At 46.2% G+C, this 18,281-nt stretch overlaps 1 protein-coding gene across 1 annotated transcript in view; it reads right to left on the bottom strand.

Annotated features, from left to right (window-relative positions):
* Positions 1-3,257: 3,257 nt before the first annotated feature.
* Positions 3,258-18,281, bottom strand: part of Kcnk1 (potassium two pore domain channel subfamily K member 1) — a 37,703-nt gene continuing 22,679 nt past the window's right edge. Inside the window, 2 exon segments of the mRNA NM_021688.3 lie at positions 3,258-4,694; positions 8,704-9,099. Of these exon segments, the coding sequence (NP_067720.1) occupies positions 4,435-4,694; positions 8,704-9,099 (656 nt within the window). The 3' untranslated portion in view covers positions 3,258-4,434.

Raw genomic sequence — 18,281 nt, 5'->3', positions numbered from 1 at the left:
GGGAGACCCTGAGCTTATGAGGCAACCCTTCCACTCTCCCTTTCCTGTTCGGTATTGAGGGAAGCCATGGTGAGAGAGGTGTCTATTTTGGAAAGTAAAGAAAAAGTCTATCTTCTGGGATCCTGGCCATTCAGTCTTGCTTTAGTCCAGGATGGCAGGATCCCCACTAAGATATGATTGTGCAAGAATATTAAGATACAAATGAAGGGGGTGGTTCTAGCAAGAAAGGGCTGGCATGTCTTAATAGTTGAAGCTGTACTGACTCTCTCTGCTCACACCTGTCTTGAAATGCCTCAGTCCCTGTTGTATTTGCACCATCTTTTCTCCCCACACGTTTCTGTTTGCTGCCTTCCTGGTTATCCGCTTTTTCTCACCAGGGACCTGTGTATCTACAAAGACACCTCCCCCTACCCGCTGAAAGCCCAAGGGCCTAAGGTGTACCATGAACTCCTCTTCTTTTTTTTCTGAATCCTTAAGACTGTCTGACGGATGCTCCGATGCTTTTGCCCTTCCTAAGAGTGGAGGCCTGTGGTGCCTGTTCCATTCTGAGGAAATAAACTAAAATTCCCGAAGCAGTAGATGGACCCTCCGCTGTCACCCAGAACCAGCTCTAGAACTGTTGGAAGGAGTGTATGTGGACTGGAGACTGGATTCAGCTATGCACAGAAGTACTGATCGCCCCCTCAGGACCGCCCTCCCTCAGGCAAGCAAGACAATGAGGAAAATCCGAGACACCAGGGGGCTGCCGCAGCAGTGGCACTAAGTAATTATGAATACTATACTCCAAGGTTCCCCTTCAAACCATCATTGTAGGGACACGGGGCTGAGGAACGGTGTGAAAATTTAATGAAGCCAGTGAGACTATCATCAAGGAACCAGTAGGCGGTGTGATTACGCACAACTGCAGCTCTCCCGGATGTGATATCATCTCTTCTTGATGGGTTGAAAGACACTCAAGGGCCGGGGAGATGTCTCAGTGGAGAAGCGCCTGCTGTGCAAGCCTGAGAACCAGAGTTCGGCTCAGTAAACGCTGCCTGTGGGAGCACAGTTCGAGAACGCCAGCACTGGTGGATGGAGACAGGTGGAGCCATAGGATTTGCTGGCGACAAACCTAGGTGAATTACTGAGGTCCAGATCCGGTGAAAGATGCTGTCTCCAAAAACACAGTGCAGAGCAACTGAGGAAGACATCTAAACTCACTGGACTCCACTTGCACACGCATAAGTGTGTGCCTGCTATCATACATGCATATAACCACATGCACACATGCATACACTACATGTACACATTCACACACAACAACACACATACATTCACACATACATACACACACATACACATACCACATATATTCAGAGACCACACATGCACACATATACACACCACATGCACACATACACACACACCACATACATACATATATACATACACACACATACCACATACACAGAGACCATACATACATACACATGCACAGATCACACAGGCACGTACACATACACATATGCCACATATACACATATGTATATATGTGTCCTCCTCCTCCTTGTCCCACCAGAGCTGTTGTGAATATCAGTATCATTGCACAGCAAGAGCTATGAAAAATAAATTCACATATTACAGCTAGTTTGTTATTTCCTGGGCAGATGAGGTCATAAACCGTAGCATTTAAATACCAACAACACATAAAAAAACATTGTTTTAAATTTCTGAGGGGAAAAGAAATCTCTCTCGTGGTAGCTGATTTTAAAATAACCTTCACTATGATCAGGGTTCCCCCTATAAAAATGGCACCCGGGTTCTCCTATAGACCATGGGGGCAACTACTGTCATGTGTTCACAACAGTACTGTAGTTATGGGACATGGTCTCAGGGGTGCTGGAGGTACACAGACAATTTTGGAAATGGGTACATCTGTGTACACTTATCAGAGGGCATGTGCATGGGTGTGGCATGCTTGTGTTGGTGAGTATATGCATGTGCATGTGCACACGTGAGCACAGGCATCTGGAGTTCAGGGGACAACTTCAGATGTCAGCCCTTAGGCAACAACACCCCTGTTCTTCAAACAGGGTCTCTCACTGGCTGGGACTTTGTCAAGCAAGCTAGGCCAATGGGCAGCAGGCCTGATACCCACTTCTTTAAGCTTCTCTAGAATTAGCGTTGAAAATGTGCAGGTATACCTGGAAATTTCTTGAACACAGATCCTGGGGGCTTGAACTTGGGTCCTAATGCTTGTGTGGTGAACACCTTACCAACTGAGCTATCTCTCCAGCCCAGAAATGGGTATATTTGACAAATAACCTTAGCCAGTTAAATGCCGTAGGATAAAACAAACAAAACATCCTACGGAATGTTGTGAGAAAATATCCATGGTTGTGTTGGGTCTGTAATTATCCATCGTTCTACAAAATTAAGTCTTCTGAAACCAAGACTAACCACCCAGAAATACATTAGAATGACACAGGTGTCAGGTTTGGAAGCCTGTAATATGAGAATCCAGGCCATAGTACCTCATAGTAGCCTTTTTCACAGATACATTGTCTGTGAGCTCTTAGCTAACAGACTTCCGGGTCCCATGGTCTCTCACCTACAGAGGAAGTTAAACATAAGGGACTAGTAGTGGATGAACATCTTGTTCCCTACCCACTCCTACCTGAGAATCAGGCAGCCTGGCTGTAGGCTTGTGTCACGGCCCCTCCTTAATCCTCAGAAAAACTGTAAGACAGGAGCCCACTTCCACCACCAGAGCCTTGATTTCTTTTTTCAGGGGCCCACCATGCTGTCTGTCTCTGGTTGTGGCCTGAAGTTTCTTCAGAACCCCCTTTTTGCTGTTGTCTATCTGTCTGTCTGTGTCATAAATAACTCTAATAAACTCCGTACTCTAAAACCATCCCATTATCTCTCTTCTGTGAAGGGTCAAGCATATAATGTGACAGCCATTGTATTAAATAATTTGACCGCCCACAAGGCATCTAGACCCTGAGGACACAAAGGGGCTTTCCTGAGCCCCAAACTCAAGATGTAGCTTGAGTGACAGAGCCACAGGTGTCCACTCTGCTGGCTTTTAGACTTGAACTTTACCTGGTCTCATTATATGTCCTGATAAGCCAGATACACCAATGAACTGTTACTGTATAGCACCTATCCTGACATCGCAGACACACCGGTGACTTGTTACTGTACAATATCTCTAATGTGGGGTATACATGGACAATACACATAGAGGAAAACATCAGATATAGTAAGCCACAAGATTGCAATCTGCCATGATTTTATTGATTTCAGCTTCTAAACGTAGAATTCTCAGATTAACCTGACATAATTTGTTCGGGAGAGAGGGACACTGCCATTGTGCTTTAGTGTGAGGTGGGTAGAACCGGTGGTGTGCCCTCCGGGCCTGTGAGGTGGGTAGACCTGGTAGCATGCCTTCCATACCAAATAGATTCACCTTCTCACCAACCCTCTTCCTCACTTGTCTGGTCCTACGCCGTCGCAAGAGAGTAGAAATGTATATAGGAACAGAAAATCATCCTGATTTTCTCTTGAGTTTGTTATGCTTCCTAGCTTGTTGTGGCAATTCTGGGTTCTTTAGTATAAAGAGAAATCAAAAAGGAAAAAAAAAACTCTTATCTTGGCTTAAGAAGTCCAGGGATATCTGGTAGCCTACACATATGCACAGAATATAAACATATTTATATGTTCTATGTACACAGTGGATGGTGACCTATTCATTATAAATAGAGTTAATTTAGACTTCTACAAAAATAATCATTTTGGATAGGCACATGCAAGCCGGGACACTTAAGCCTATTTATAAAATACATCTCTATAGATTTTTTTGTTTTGTTTTTAAATATAAATGTTGCTACCTAGCTGTCGGCAAAATGATTGGAATGCAAACCCAGAGTCCCCAGTTACAAAGAAAACCTGCCTCCATCCACTGCAGTACACTGTTTCAAGTATTCATCCCCAGTGTGTAATGCCAGGTGATGACATCACCTGTGAGTTACAGGTGCAGGATGCCAGGCGATGACATCACCTGTGAGTTACAAGTGCAGGATGCCAGGTGATGACATCACCTGTGAGTTACAGGTGCAGGATGCCAGGTGATAATATCACCTGTGAGTTACAGGTGCAGGATGCCAGGCGATGACATCACCTGTGAGTTACAGGTGCAGGATGCCAGGTGATGACATCGCCTGTGAGTTACAGCTGCATGATGTCAGGTGATCACATTGCCTGTGAGTTATGGGTGCACACCTCATTTGCCCAGAGATTAAAACCCACTCCCCCAGGATCCAAAGTTCCGTGTTTTTAAAATATTGTTAACAGTAGATATTTCTTAAAATAACATCATCTTAGCTTTGACTTTCTCGTAAAAATGAACACAGTCTAGGCTCTGCCTCATGTCCGGGGTCTGGTGACCCATGCTCAATGGTTTGCAGAGCCATCCTCATAGGGTGGTGACTGGGAGGCCACAAAAGGCTCGTTTTGCTTCTGCTCCTCCTTCAGGCCGGCCGCCTGCTCAGTGATGGAGGAAAAGGACAGTTGGTCATGCTCCATGATGTGAACTTGGTCTTCATCCTTGTCTTTCTTCACATAGAACATTTTCCTGAATTTCTTCAGCTCGTGGAGCTCACAGAAGGTTTCCAGGACAACCAGCATGGCTATGAGTCCCAGGAGCAGGTAACCTGGGGAGTCAGAAAACAGGCACCATCTTAGTTTGACCTAAAATAAAATCAAAATGGAGCAACTTCTCCCCCTCCCATGCCACACACACAAGAGTTCTCCAGCAGGTAGGTCCACTCCAGCTGATTCCTCGAAGGTTCAAAGTCCACAGAGCTCATGGAGGAATGCAGAGGGGAAGAATGAAATGACTTAGCCACCCATGAACTCGGACTAGTCACACTCACAGGCCTCAGATGTGTGTGATCGAGCTTTGCACAAGTAGGAGGGTGTACCCAGGCACGTGAGTGCAGAGGCCAAGGGACACTGGATGCCCTGTCCGTCACTCTCCACTTTATTTCCTTGATGCAATGTCTCTCACTGATGCTGGCATTAGGCTGGCAGCCAGCAAGCCCCAGGATGGCCCCGCCTCCACCTCACCCAGCTAGGGCTGCAGGTACGCAGCCTGCTTTTTATGTGGGTGCTTGAAATTCAAACTCGGGTCCTCATGCCTGTTGCGGTCATGCTTACCCGCCGAGCCATCTCTCCAGGCCTGGCTTCAACAGTTGTCTTTAAGTGTTAAATACTCTTTATTTGACACCATACATAAGCCACACCAAAATGGCGTTTGGTACTAAAAGACAGCAACCGTTGACACAGGGAATTCTAATTAAATCTTAAATCAGCATCGTCAAGAATAGCTGTTTCCCGAGGCTTAGCCATTGCCTGTACAGGCTAGTGAATACAGACCGAAACAGCTTGGCCTTCTACGTGGTTCTGAGGTAGTGAGGGGCTTTTCTCGTGTTTAAACACATTCGTGTTATACTAAATCTAAATATAAAACCATTCTATTGCTTTTCCACTGACACCTCATCTTTGTAGAAAGTTGAATGTTCAACAGAAACATTGTTATCATTCATGATCTGAATTCTAATGTATGAATTGAATTATGGTACGCATTAAAAGACGTGAGACAGAGTTTTGTAATAAATAAGGCAGGTGGTATTACTCATTAGGATAAGCCATTAGGTCTGTTCTCTCTCCCTTTTTCTTAATCCCAGCGAAGATTATGTCTATTCCAGGGTGGTACTTCTTGGGGTTCTCCAAGTAATCAGCATAGCCTCTCCCCAGGTCATGCCTTTGCTCTTGTTAGCACCTTGTGTAAGAAAGTCCAGAGGCCTGACCTGTCTTCTGCTCAAACAGACCTGGGGATCTGGTCCATTCTATGCTTGCCTACCCCTTCTGCCCTGGGCACACTTCTCAACAAGCATCTTCTTGCTTTTCCCAACAGCAGCCAGTTTTAATTTGCTCCCCGCTGCTCAACACCGCTAATGCCTCAGCCTGAAGCCAAGCTCTCTCTTGCTTCACTCTTAGAGGAAGAAAGCAGTCAATTGTGACTAGTGTGTCTTTCCTTAGGTCAAATGGCTTGTGACAGTCACCCAGTGAGACCCTTTCCTCACAGGCTCTAGAATCAGAGTCACAAAAATTTTTTTTTTTTTTTGCCTGTTTCATAAGCACCTTTCCAAGCACTCAATAGTATTGTCACAATTTCTGCTTCTGAAGCCTCCTGACGTCACTGTCAGTGTTTGGGCACATGGACCATTCATTGGGTAAACAGTTTTCTCATTCCTGAAAGGTAACCACCATTTCTTAGAACACATGATGGGCGAAGAGTGACCTCAAGTCAGTTTTGACATAAAAAGAAAGTCAGGCAATCTGAACATCTGAAGTACTCATTCCATGTTCCAGGAGTAAATCAAAAAAGAAAGGTTTCCAGAAAATGCAGACAAGGAAAGTTAACATTTGCATTGTTGGGGCTTGGGTGGGCCCTGGATATGTCGGGCACAGTTTAGGCATCTCCAGCTTTGACTGTTGGCTTTGGCAGTAAGCTGGTGCCACGGGGCCTTTCTTGTGTTCATGAATCTACTCCCTCCATGATTATTATTTAACCAGACTCTGGAACGCTGTCAGAAGAGCCCACGGGGTTCCAGGCAGGCGGTGGGATTTTATCCCACCTACATCTTCGGAACATTCACTCCTTACATGATCAAGTCCTGAACACTCCATGCATTAAATCTGTCCTGCTTGGCTGCCCAAGAAAACATGGTCCACACTGTAACAAGGAGAGCAGGTTGGGGGAGAATTCGGTATTCTGGGGAAAGCTGAGAGTTTGTGTGCCAGGAGAAAGAAGAGAATTATTTACACAGAGAAAAGTTTAACCAGAAGACACTGGACATTCTATATCCCTAGTTCATGAAGAAATTAGAAAGCAAAAGGAAGTTAAGCAATTACCTGCTAGCCTTTAAAAAAAAGTTAAGATGATATCTTTATTGTTATCAAAGTCAGATACTTTTTTTTTTTTTTTGTCAGTGCCACCTAAGAAGGGTGGGAACTCAGATACCAATGATTGCATAGATGTGTGTTTCATTTGAGGACCTCAGAGTTGTGATCTGCGAGTCATTAAAAAAAAAAAGTATATTCATTTGGGACTCGTGATCTTATTTCTTAGAAAGATCTCAAATATAAGAAGTATAAATATAAAACACTGAGGTGCTTTGCCATGCTACCGAATTACAGGCAACTTAGTCAACAGGCAAGAAGGGTGGGCTGTGGAGTGGTCTCTGGGGTGGTCTCTGAGTCACACACAGACTCTTTGAGTGTGAAACCCTCATTGCAGGACCCTGGCAAACATTTACTGGGCTTGGACTGGAGCCAGAAGCCATGGAAAGCACTGGGGTTTTATGAGTGGTGGCTTTGTTCCTGGGGAACCAACCATTTCATGGAAATATTCAAAGACACACAGTTCAACCAACCACTCTGTGGGATTAAAACAGTAAAATGGGGTGAGAGCACCAGCTGTTCAAGAAGCCATGACTTCCTAGAAGCCATGACGGAGCTGGGTCACAGATAGAAAGATTCCAGAGAAAGCAGAAATGGAAAATGTGTTACATACTGCTAGCTACATGTCCTGAACGAAGAGCTCGCACAGAAAATAAGCAGTCTCTTTCAAGTGGATGAGTGACTTTTTTTCCAGCTTGTGTGTTGTATGTGCATGTGCATGTGCATGTTTCCATGGAGGCGTGTTTGCTGGTGAATATGGTGAATGACATTCTATGACTTCCCTGGCTCTCCCGCTTGTTTTTGAGATAGACTTTCATGCTGAACCTGGAGCCTGCACTTGGAGCTAGCCTGACTAGTCAGCGACCCTGGGATCCTCTGGTATCTGTCCCATTCCCGACATGTCACCACACCTGGCTTTTTATGCGGAGGCTAAAGGCACTTTAATCTAAAAGTCATTGTCTACTTCATTTTCCACACTAAATCCTAAAAACAATTGATGCCGGGTAACTTTGAAACAGAATAACGTAAAACTGAGGTCAGCAACCACTTTGAGAAATTTCCTGGAAAATTAAAGAACACGATGTTAGTGACAAGGGGTTTGGGGGGTTGTAGGCCCTATTTTCTTGTGTGTAAAATGTTTAACGGTGTAAAGTAAGTTGCTTTAATCAAAGTTGGCTACCATGCCTGTGACACCGTTGGAGGAATTGATCAGGGAGGGAGATGGCGAGCAGTGAAGAGACTCGCAAGTGTGAAGCCCTGAGTTGGATTCTCCAACCCCTTGGGGAAGATGTTGTCCTGGCCTGTGTTGCCATCCCAGAGATGGCGAGGTGCCGGTGGGGACAGGAGGGTCTCTGGAGCTCACTGGTCAGCAAACCTAGGCAGTTTGATGAAATACCGAAGAGCGAGCCTGCAGAAGGCGCCAGAGGAAGGGCTAGGGAGGTTGTCCTCCGACAAGCGGGGATACGTGCGCACCCCACATGAAAACGTACAGAAGACGCAGAGCATTGGAAACCTAACTAAGCAATAAGAGTTGTGAAGGGAACGGTGAGGAGAGATAGCCGTGGGAAGACAGAGGCAGAAAGAAAATACTCCAAAGAGAAAGCAAGCGGGCACTGAGGCTCAACCGTCAATCCCCAAAGTGGAACGTGGGGGACAGAAGAGACGAACAACGTGCCGCCTGCCACGGGTACTCACACGTGATCCCGATCTTGTACAGCTCCCGGAACTTCTGGTTGTAGCCTTCCCCTGGAACGTAGTCCCCCAGGCCGATGGTGCTCAGGGAGATGAAACAGAAGTAAAAAGATTCGAGGAAGTTCCAGTCATCCTCCAGCACGGAGAACACGGCGGCCGGGATGAAGAAGAAGCAGGACACGGTGACGAATCCCAGCAGAACGGCATGGACGATGGCCACCACCTGCTTGGAGAAGCCCCAGCGTATGTGGAAGTAGAGGACCGGTCTGCGGGTGACATGCACGGTGACACGCTGGACCACGGCCGTCAGGAAGAGGAGGGTGAACGGGATGCCAATGACAGAGTAGATGATGCAGAAGGCCTTGCCCCCATCTGACAAGGGCACCGTGTGGCCATAGCCTGTAAGGAGGAAAGGCTCTGTGAGTGCACTGGAAGCAGAAAGCAAGTTAGGAAACAACATGCACGTGGGCGGTAAGGAAGAGAACACAAGATGATGGGTGTGAGCCTTCAGAGGCTCTGGCCTCTGGTGGTCTATAAAACTCAGCATGGGTGACACGGGTGACAGTCATTTGTGGGGCAAGATATGTGAATCATAAGAAAGTTAAAGGGAGCAAACAAGAAAGGCTTCATTCAGACTGTTCCCAACCACCCTAAGGATTGGACAAGCATGCTCCAGCAAACAGAAAATCAATTACCTACAACCTCCAAAGAAAAGTCCACCCTTTCTAATAATTCCTCTCTGGTCTTGGGTAAGAAGGAGCCCTAAACCCTAATCCAGGGTTCCTCACACATGCTGTGTGTCTGTGTGAGCCTATGTGTACATGAGTACAGGTCCCTGCAGAGATGAGCCACTTGAGTTAAGCATTGAGAATCGAACTGCTCTGCGCCATCTCTCCGACCCCCACTCCTACTTTTTAATGAATTTACAGTTTCATGGCTGTCATTCTGTCTCATGTGCATTTCCTCGTTCAAGATACAAACAGCTAGGACATCATGTCATGGGACACCCCCGACATCCCCTCTGAGGACATTTGAAATGCCCCTCCCCCTTTCTTCATGATATGGAACCAGCTCCTTTCATGCACAGGTCTCGGGTTTAAGACACACTAGAGGGCTGAGCAGGAAGTGTTGGGTGCTAAGGGACGAGAGCCACATCACCTCAGACCACCCAGGAAAACTCACGCCAGGACATCCCACTCATCAGGGTTGACCCCTCTCTCTCCCTGCTCCTCACAGGATCCCTGTCAACCTCTATCTCTAAGATGAACTACACTCCCATTTGAGCCAGATGACTCATGGAATGTCCCAGTAGGACAAACAAAGGTGTGTGAAGACAGCAGGCTGATAATAAGGGGGTGGGGTGGGGAGGGGCAGACACAGTAAAGGTATGGAAAGCAAAATCCCAGTCAATCAAGGGCTGGGTAGTTCTTTCAGAGAAAATTAGTCCACTCTCTTGCTTCAGAACTCATCAAGAACTCCACACTTTTCCCTCTTGCTATTTCCAGACAAGGAAAACTTGGCAATCTGCCCCACCAATAAACCACAGCAGTTACTTTAGGACTAGCGATTGATAGATTGTTACTTTACACTAGCAACTGTTATTTTAAGATTAGCAATTGTTACTTTAGGACTAGTGACTGTTAGTTACTTTAGGACTAGTGATTGTTGCTTATAACACGTGCCTGTTTTTCTTTCCTCAAAATCATTATGGAAAAAGCCTACGAGAGAACAAATATCAGCATGAGAGAACTCAGCCAGGCAGGAGGCTCTCTGAACCACTTCTGAAATCCCATAAGTGCTTCCTTCAGAAATGACCAATGTATGTGAACAAGTCCACTCAAGAGAGCTAGCTAAGTGCATTTAAAAAAATAAAATTAGGTTCTGAAAAAAATGACACATTAGTGTAATTGAAAAAGGTTTCAAAATGTAGTCTTGGGAATCTTGCTTTAAAAGAACAGTTCCACAATCCCTCAGTTGTAGATTCAAATTCTATTTCATTCTCAAGTATTTGATATTTTAAAAAAGGCCAAAAATAAAATCTCTCTTGGGGGTCAAGTGATGACATAATTGCCCTCAGCTCCTGAGGAGCTGAGTTCAAATCCCTGGTGCCCATGTTAAAGGCCAAGAATGACCACACATGTACCTAAAACCCCTGCTCAGTAAGGGGTTGGGGGAGCAAGAGAACCACCGATGCTTCCTGGCAACCAGCCCAACCCCATGTTCAGAGAGAAATCTGGTCTCATGGGAATTAAACCAAGAATGATAGACCAAGATACCAATATCCCATGTCCTCCAGAGACCTCTGAACCCTGTGAGCACATCACACACACACACACACACACACACACACACACACACACACACACGAGAGAGAGAGAGAGAGAGAGAGAGAGAGAGAGAGAGAGAGAGAGAGAGCCTTGATTGTCCTGATAGTCTACCCCAGAGGGTACACGGCTCATGAGTGAACCACAGATCATCTTCTGAAACCTCGTGCAAATGTACACATCCACCCACCTATGCATGCTTTTGTGGAGTTCTCAAGAATGACACACGTCTCCAAGTGGTTAAGAACCATCGCTCTGAGCACCAATTCCTGAACCCATCTGGTCCCCACACAGCCAACAGCTCCTGGGAATGCTGAGGCTAATTTTGAGCTTGACATTTGGAGAGCTGGGGCTTCCACACAGCATCAAAGATGCCAACAGTGTGCCACATTCAGTCAGCATATGGAACAGGGAAAAGTTGGGTGTTTCTTTTAATGGAAAAGAATGAGACCAGCTGCCAGGCAAGCAGCCCAGCACACAGGGCCCTGGTCTCCAGAAACTGGAGCTTCCGCTAGGGGACAGGTTCCAGTGATCAGAGATAACCAGAAATAGACTCTGGACATAGCTTTTTATTGCACCACAGCAAGGCTGAGATTCAGGAGTGGAGTTGCAAACTTTTGGCTAAGAGTATGAGGCAGTGAGAGCATCCACAGGCCAAGACAGTTAAGCAGAGAGTTCAGGGATGGAAATGACTTTAGCAAGGAATTTGTAGGGGAAAGAAACTGATCTGAGGTAGGAGATGAAAACGTGTGTGTTTGTGCTCTATTCCCTTTTAGAGGCTGTTTTTATGAATTTGCTGTTGAAAGTGTTAAATGGGGCTGGAGAGATGGCTTAAGAGTTGAGTTGAGAGTTGCTGCTCATGCAGAGGACCTGAGTTTTGTTCCTAGCACCCACACGGTAGTTCATGACTGCCTGCGTCTTCAGTTCCGGTATACCCAATGCCCTCTTCCAGTATCCACAGACACTGCGTGTGGTAGCACACATACACACATACCCTCCCATGCACACTAAAAATAAATATAAAAACAAATACTTTTTAAAAAGTGTGCCACATCTACGCCACACAGCCTAGGACTTCTGTCTCCTCTGTCCCAATAAATAATGTGCTTGGTTTTCATGGTGGGGGAGTAGAAAAGTAAACAAAGTTCTGGGGTTAGGGGACCGGAGACATGGCTCAGGTGGAAGTGTAGCTTTAGTAACATGAGGGCCTATGCTCCATCCTCAGGCACTATTTTCCCCCCATGGAAAAAAGTCAGGCACTGTGATGGTTTGCATAGGCTTGGCCCAAGGAGTGGCACTGTTAGGAGGTGTGGCCTGGTTGGAGTGGGTGTGGCCTGGTTGGAGTGGGTGTGGACTTGTTGGAGTAGATGTGTCACTGTGGGCAGGGGCTTTAAGACCCCATCCTAGCTGCCTGGAAGCCAGTCTTCTGCTAGCAGCCTTCAGATGAAGATGTAGAACTCTCAGCTCCACCTGCACCATGCCCACCTGGATGCTGTCATGCTTCTGGCCTTGATGATACTGGACTCAACCTCTGAACCTGTAAGCCGGCCCCAATTACATGTTGTCCTTATAAGACTTGTCTTGGTCATGGTGTCTGTTCACAGCAGTAAAACCCTAAGTCAGGCACAGAATATATACACGTATATTCCCAGGGCTGAGGCTTGAATTGGTAAGGCCATGGGCTAGTGAGAAACTCTGTCTCTAAAACAAGGTGACAGGACCTAAGAAACAATACTCAAGCTTGTCCTCTACCCTATGTGCATGTGTACGTGGTGTGCACACCCATGCATCACCCCTCACATACACACACACACTTACACACATGCACACATCCATGCATGCACACCTTCACACACGTGCACACGCAAACACAGCTTGAGGACAAAACTTTTACTCTGTCTTTTTATTATTGTTACCACACAGTAACAGGATCTGGCTGCAGAAAGATATTTTTATGGTTTTAATAGAATCCAGCTAAGAGGCTAAAAATTATGTGCATGCGTGGGATCCTGACCAGGGCCATTTCTTCTTACCCCCTTGATGTTTATATAAATCAGTTTGTATAGTGGAAAGTGTGAGGGTCAATTTTAATTACCAACTTGACACAGTCTAGAGTCACCCAAGAAGTGAGTCTCAGCTAGGGACTGCCTAGTTCAGATTGTCCTGCTTGGAGACGTTGTCTGGATTTCATCGTTTGCTGTGGGAGGACCCAGCCTGAAAGTGGGCGGCACCATTCCCTAGGCTGGAGATCCTGAACTTACGAGAGAAGTCAAGCTGAGCATGGCGAGTGTTCATCGCTTCTGCTCTTAACTGGGGGCTTCAGGTTCCAACCCCAGTCACAAACTGTCATGGTATCATGGGGCTCCAAACCCTTTCTCCTTTAATTTTCTTTTGTTTTTGCTTTTATTACAACAGGAAATGCAACTGAGACACAAACTACCTCCAAAAACAGCAAAAGTTAGATTCCTAGGAAGATGGACTTGGTTCTTAAGTTCCACTCTCTGGCTCCTTGGCTGCTCCGTTTGGTCGCAGCTTTGCACCTTTGAGTCTTAGGAGGGTATACACCAAAGGTGGCCATCTGAACATCATCCTTCTTCCCATTTGGGTCTTGTAACTACAGGCTAATCTCTTATCTGGGGCCGTAATCTTCTCTCTTTACTTTGATGGAATCTCTGAAGGAAGCATTCTATAAACAAACATGGGCTCCCAGCTTGACAGGGCACAGTCCACCAAGGTGGGGACAGTGTGGTGGCAGACAGGACCAGCTCTCGTGTGCTGGTGGTGATGGAAGTGTCTCGTATTTGGGAATTGGGACAGAAGACGAGGAGCCTGGACCAAGAATTGGGAGCCCAGGGTAGAAAGAAGGGAGACTAGAGTGGGAAGCAGAGACCCAGCAGTAGGAAGCAGGGAGACCAGGGGAGGAAGCAGGAGACCTAGGGCAGGAAGGAGGGATGGACTTTCCCCTCTGGTAACTCAATTTCTCCAGGTGGGTCAGATCCACCCATTATAGCATCGACATCTGAGGGGCAAATCATGCAAACACATGAGACCATGGGGAACAGTTCACACCTAAACCCTAAGGCCATGCTGACATGGGTATTCAGGTATTTAAATCGCCTTCACGCTATCTCAGAGAACCTTTGTGAACTCTTACAGGGCGGCACACCAGAGCAAGCAACTTTCTCACCTGTCCCAGATACTTCTGAGAGTCTATAGTTCAGCCAGTGTAGTAACTATCCTTGTTTCTTTAACTAGCAAGATATGGAACAATGAATCTTCTGTATGCTTGGCTTGGTGCGTGCTCACTGGGGAAGGAGGCCCAGGAAGGAACTCTAGGAACTGAAATCCACCCTAATAGAAATACAAACCAGCAGCTTCCTGACTGAGTTTGCAACCCTGGACTCTGCTTGTTTGGTTTTTCTCAGAACTGTGTGTCCCTATAAGGTGTTGGAAGGAACACATCCTTCTCTGAAGCCTCCAGGCTTCCAGCCTACAGAGAGCAGAGCGCATTGGCCTGAGAAGCAAAGCCTTTGATATCTAAGAGCAGAAGTCCCAGCACAAGGAGACAGAGAGAATTAATCTTTTGTTCAACATATGAAACATAACCAGATACACTGGTGGGTAGATCTCCTTAGCCTAACCCTCTGCTGGCCTCCTTTAGAAACACCCTCCCAGACAGACCAAAAATCATGTTCATAATGTTCAACCAGTGGACCTGTGCATCTTCCTGTCTGCCCCAAATAGTACTGGAGTTCCAGGTACACACCTAGCTTTTAATGTGGGCTCCAGGGATCTGAACCCAGGTAATCATGCTTGCACTGCAAGCCCTCCTAGACACTGAGCCACCCCTCAGCCCCCACCGTGACAATGTTAGTAACAGGGACTATGCTGGGGATGAATCAAAGCAGCCAGTAGGAACAACAGACAAAGCTCTCTGGCAGCACAAGAACATGAATTAGGCCTGCTGATCTACTGAGTAAAGTCTTACATCCCCCACCTGCCATTTCCCTGAGGTCCCCTCTGGGTTTAACATAACGGCCCCGAAGCCATCACTACCCTGAGGTTTCAAAATTAGGATACTGTAGAGGTTTCCTAGATGTGCACTTTCAGAACACGGTGCACCATCCCTGCTGCAGGCATTCCCCCAGGCACGGAGGCTGCTCAGACAACTCTGGATTTCATCTTTCTTCTCCTGGGAACTGCTAGGTGCCATGTGCTGGGAAGACAGACTGCAAACGTAATTCAGAATGCTGAAAGACAAGGAGGTGAGGTTTTCTTTGAGATTTATTTTATTTCTATTTGTGTGTACGAGTGTGTGTCTGTGTGTAGGTATGTGTGCATGTGTGCAGTGTGCATGGATGCCTGAAGTGTGTGTCAGTTCCCTGGAGGTGAAGTTACAGATGGTTGTGAGCTACCCAATGTGGGTGCTGGAAACCAAACTGGGTCCTCTGGAAGAGCAGCCAGTGCCCTTAACGATGACGCCATCGCTCCAGCCCATTTGGAGCTGGGTTTTCTTGATGCTGTGTTTGCATCCTTGATGATGTGTCCCTACCCACAGAAAAGTCGAACGTAGTCAAGAGAGCTCTCTCACTTGGCTCCAAACCCCAGCTCTAGAATAGAAGGTGAAGTGGTCCTCAACCCCCATTATGTGGGAAGAGTGAGGGTCCCCAGGCACTCTCCGGAGGGAACCATCTGCCAGCCTCCATTCCTGAGACTCACAATAGTCCTTTGTCAACATCCCTACTGGCTACAGGAGGATGTCCACTGAGGCTGAATGGAAACTCGGAGGCAGAAGTTTCTAGATTAGCATACTCTTCTGCTTCCCTGTTGGCTTCTTTAATCCTTCACACAGGAATCCTGAGAATAAAGTGGAATGATCCACGTGCTGTCTGTACTGAGCTCATATGTGTGCCTGAAACAACACGCAGCTGTTTTCACTGTTGCTGGAAGAAACAGCACCTTGAGCTGTCCCCACCCCCCATAGCTCCTAGTAGACCACAAAGGAGCCACCTGCCTGTTCCACTCTATCCTCTGCACACAGTTTAGTCCCCCGCCCCCCACATCTTTATGATAACATCCTCCACTGTGATCCTGACAGCAATTGATCAGGGAAAAATTCTGAGCTGCCTTGAAATTAATTGCACAGGCTGGCAGGTGGGAAGAAGAAACAAAAAGACGACATTTAATCAGCTGCAGGTAAAGTCAACAGTAAGGACTGTGTGGAAGCTCTGGCTTAATTCCGTTGCAGCTGACCTCGAGGGACCTGCACCCTGTTTTCCTATTTAGAGTATAAACTTTCGAGACTGTTGCTCTAAATTAACAGCTATGAATCTCCTCTATGAACCACTGTACTGTTCCCCCTGACATCTTCATGAGTTATCCTACCCTTCTCAACGAGAGCCAACTTAGCTTGCCATACCTTCTCTTTCCAAAGGTATGAATGTGCTCTAGGGCTGGGGAGAATTCTCAGCCACTGAGGTGTTTGCCATGGAAACATTAGGACCCAAATTCCATCCCCTGCACTCGTGGGAAACATGGGCACAGTGCCATGCATTGTAACCCCAGTGGGCTGACGGGTGGATCCCTAGGGCTTGCTGACCACTCTGTATAGCTGAGCAGTTTTGCCCTCCACTTTCTCCTTACCATGATGTTCTCTGCCTCATCAGAGGCCCAACACAAGGACAGTGGGTCGATGAATCAAAATAGACCTTTCCTCATAAGTTACAGTAATAGGACATAATATATATATATACACATGTATATATATATATATATATATATATATATATATATATATATATATCCCCTTATTCCCTTTTTGGAGCAGATATGTGTGTGTGTGTGTGTGTGTGTGTATCCTCTTATCTCCCATTTTGGAGCATATATATACATACATATATATACACACACACACACACACACACACACACACACACACACATATATATATATATATATATATATATATATATATATATATCTCCTCCTCCCTCCAAACAAAGAAACTACAAAGGACTCTTTAGCTGAAGGTGATCAAATGCTTTATACCTCCTGTTTGCCTAAAAGCAAAATAGAAGTACACACACACACATACACACACACACACAATGTCATTTTGTCTTCCTCCTGCCTTTCTTCCTAAAGGCTGCAGAAAAATTTCAAGACTTCTTTATTGACTCAGAAACTCAGGACCAATGCGACCTACAGCTCCTGCCGTGAAATGTTTCTCACCTTGGATACCTGGGACAATGTCACCTGTGTCCCTTTGTCTCCCTGAAATGTGCTGCTCTTTGTGGAAATACTTTTCTCCCAGGTGATGTACCTGCAGCCTTAGTAAACTGATGAACTTTCCCCTTATTAATCCACCTATCGCTATAGGCTGTGTCTCAGCCACAAACTCATGCCAGCTGAGGAGAAGTATGTTTTTCTGTCTCTCGCTTCGGTGACTCAGGTGGGACTTCCGGGATATCCCACTTACCCCAGAGGAACCAAAAGAAGATGAGTCCATGCCAGGATTCTTGATGATCTTTGTACATGACGTCACCACTATCTGGAGCGGACCTTGATTGTTGGTACACATGGCTGGCTTGCTCACCAACTCCAAGGCTTGGCCAAAGTGAATGTGGAGAACCTTACGTAAAATTCCTATGCCACAGAGAGCCTTACATAAAATTCCTATGCCACAGAGAGCCTTACATAAAACCCCTATGCCACGGAGAGCCTTGCGTAAAATCCCTATGCCACAGAAAGACTTATGTAAAATTCCTATGCCATGTAGAGAGCCTTATGTAAAATCTCTATGCCACGGAGAGAGCCTTATATAAAATCCCTAGGCCACAGAGAACATTATGTAAAATCCCTATGCCACAGAGAGCCTTACATAAAATTCCTATGCCACGGAGAGCCTTACGTAAAATCCCTCTGCCACCTCGGTGTGATCCTTGAATTACCCCCACTGCCTTATTCCTCCTTTCTTCAAACGCTTATTTTATGTGAAAAAAAAATTTCGCTTGTTTATGTTGATCGTCATTCTTTTTTAAAATACATGCCAGGATGTCTGCCCGCTTGTTTTAGAGTGCATCCCAATACCCAGATGCCCTGCTTCATATTGGTTGTCAACTTGGCAGGATCTAGGATCACAGATACTGAAGCAGCTCCTGGAAAAGAAACACAATGTAGGTTCTTGCTGACCTTAGCTACCATGAGAATCTCATGTTTAAGGCTGGGTGGAACAATGACAGACAGCACCAGAGAACT

This window comes from Rattus norvegicus, chromosome 19 (genome assembly GCF_021556685.1).
Source record: "Rattus norvegicus strain SHRSP/BbbUtx chromosome 19, alternate assembly SHRSP_T2T, whole genome shotgun sequence".
Lineage (NCBI taxonomy): Eukaryota > Metazoa > Chordata > Mammalia > Rodentia > Muridae > Rattus > Rattus norvegicus.
This window is presented reverse-complemented; position numbering and strand designations above follow the sequence as displayed.